We start from the raw sequence: 2825 nt of genomic DNA, 5'->3' as shown, positions 1-2825 counted from the left end.
GAAAGACAAAGACCATATGATTTCACTCATATGTGGAATTTAGGCATCAAAACAAATGAACAAACAAAGAAAAGAAAGAGATAAAAAATAGACTCTTAAGTATAGGGAATTAGTAATTTCTAGAGGGGAGGTGAGTGAGGAGATGGGTGAAATAGATAAAGGGGATTGAAAGTACACGTGATGTGGGGCGCCTGGGTGGCACAGTCGGTTAGGCGTCCGACTTCAGCCAGGTCACAATCTCGCGGTCCGTGAGTTCGAGCCCCGCGTCAGGCTCTGGGCTGATGGCTCAGAGCCTGGAGCCTGTTTCCGATTCTGTGTCTCCCTCTCTCTCTGCCCCTCCCCCGTTCATGCTCTGTCTCTCTCTGTCCCAAAAATAAATAAAAAACGTTGAAAAAAAATTAAAAAAAAAAAAAGAAAGTACACGTGATGAGCATTGATAAATGTATAGAATTGTTGAATCACATTGTATACCTAAAACTAATATAACACTGTGTGTTTATTGCACTTGAATAAAACAAGGAAAGACAATTAGAAAATGTTTTTCATTGTCTTATCCAGGGTAATACGATTCTATGACTTTTGGCCCCTCTTTGATTTTGTAGATTCACGGTCAACTGTCACCAGCTTCCTCAATGCATTCTTCATGTCCTTGTTCCGCAGGGTATAAACGAGAGGGTTAAGACTTGGAGTGATGATCGTGTAAAAGAGGGTGAGGAACTTTCCCTGGTCTTTGGAGGCACTGTTACCTGGTTGCAGGTACATGTAGATAATAGTTCCATAGAAGATGGACACGACAGTGAGATGAGATCCACAGGTATTAATTGCTTTTTGTTGGCCTTCTTTTGACTTTATTCTCAGCACAGCTTTGGCGATGTAGCCATAGGATATAAGAATAAGGCCGAGTGGTGTAAGGACAATGACAATGCCCAAAGCAAAAACAGACATTTCAACTGTTGTGGTGTCTATACATGCTATCTTGACCATAGCTGGCAACTCACACAAGAAATGGTCCAGAAGGTTGTTTCCACATCGAGGCAAATTCAGGGTGAGTGTACATAATAATACAGAATTGGCCAAACTAATGCTCCAGACTGTGATTATCATCTTGAGACAGAGATGTGGGTTCATGATTACCAAATAATGCAGGGGCTTACAAATAGCTGTGAAACGATCATAGGACATAACAGCGAGGAGGAGACACTCAGTGGAACCCAACCACATGTAAACGTAGAGTTGAGCGACACAGCCCACATAGCTGATGGTCTTGTCAGGTCCCCACAAGTTAACGAGCATCTGAGGGATGATGCTGGTTGTGAAACATAGATCCAGGAAAGATAGGTTCCTGAGGAAAAAATACATCGGTGTGTGGAGATGGGAATCCAGGAGAGATGCAAGGATGATGGCTGTGTTACCCACCCATGTAATGAAGTAGAAGAGAGTGACAACTCCTGATAGGACCATCTCCAGTTTGGGATGGTCCGAGAAGCCGAGCAGAATAAAACCGTGCAGAGAAGTGTGATTGTTTTGGCCCATAGTCCTTCAGTGTCCAAATCCTAGAGTGAGAAAAGCAGAAGGAGGTGAAGGAGGATGGGGATGAGGATGAGGAGGAGGAGCAGGAGGAGTAAGAGAAGGAGATGGAGGAGGAGAAATTGTCAGTACAGACCACATAACTAAAGGGAAAGAATTTATGCTAATAATTAAAAAATAATGGGTGAAAGTAAATATAGCCAAGTAATCTGGTATTTGTTGTAGATCATTTTATGGTGTTGGACTTAATATTATATTTTTATCTAGGTGAGCTTGGAGATATTACTCTTAAACTCAAGGTCTGAAAGTTTTCATATGTAAATTTGCAAGTTTGAAAAGGATCTGTTTCTAAAGTGATGTGACCCTCTGATTCTCTACCAATCTTGTTCGCTTGATATAATGAACACATTATTTTTCTGGTCAGCAAATTTACCTATAAAATGTAATTATTTTGCTAATGTCAGAATGAGGAAAATAGTGTTCCTCTTCTTAGTGAGTAGCACCACTGATGTCCTGGTTTCTCATGTAGGAGATATGGCCTTTTACTCCTGACATCTTTATGTCTCTCATCCCAATACCTAACTTATCGCCGAAATGGTAAATTTTAATGCAAGTTGTATTTTAAGTATATTCTCACTTTCAAGAAGCTTCCATAGTCACTACCCTAATCGAAATCACGATCATCTCTTTTCTAGATTTTCTAGATTTTCTAGACTTTTGTAGATTTTCTAGATTTAAATTTTTTTTAACATTTATTTATTTTTGAGACAGAGAGACAGAGCATGAATGGGGGGAGAGTCAGAGAGAGAGGGAAACACAGAATCAGAAGCAGCCTCCAGGTTCTGAGCTGTCAGCACAGAGCCCGACGCGGGGCTAGAACTCACAGACCGCGAAATCACAACCTGAGCTAAAGCTGGACGCTTAACCAACTGGGCCACTCAGGCGCCCCTGTCTTCACTCCTTTCATCCAGACTTTTTTTTTTTGCTTACATTGTTACACGATTCAATAAAATCAGTCACATCATCCATGTTCTTTTAATTTGCTAGCCCCTTTCCATTTCATTGAAGAAAAACCCCAATCCATGCTTGCATGGATCTGCACGATGCCTCATGCTCATCTCAGAAGTTGCTTTATACACATGACACATGGACTCCTGGCTTCCTCCCAGTTTGGCATGTAAAACTCATTCCCATCGGAAGCTCTGGGAACCTTCCCCTTCTTTTCTGGACTTCTACTTTTGCAATCCTGTTCATTCTTTTGTCCAGCTCCGAATGTTTCTTGCTTAAAGAGGGATACT

General features: G+C 41.3%; 1 protein-coding gene across 1 annotated transcript; it reads right to left on the bottom strand.

Annotated features, from left to right (window-relative positions):
• Window positions 1-570: 570 nt before the first annotated feature.
• On the bottom strand, window positions 571-1533 carry LOC131513573 (olfactory receptor 2W1). The gene has a single exon (XM_058732675.1). It carries the CDS (start codon window positions 1531-1533, stop codon window positions 571-573), a length of 963 nt encoding a protein of 320 aa, XP_058588658.1.
• Between the last annotated feature and the right edge of the window lie 1292 nt (window positions 1534-2825).

The sequence above is a fragment of the Neofelis nebulosa genome, chromosome 6 (assembly GCF_028018385.1).
Source record: "Neofelis nebulosa isolate mNeoNeb1 chromosome 6, mNeoNeb1.pri, whole genome shotgun sequence".
Taxonomy (NCBI): Eukaryota; Metazoa; Chordata; class Mammalia; order Carnivora; family Felidae; genus Neofelis; species Neofelis nebulosa.
This window is presented reverse-complemented; position numbering and strand designations above follow the sequence as displayed.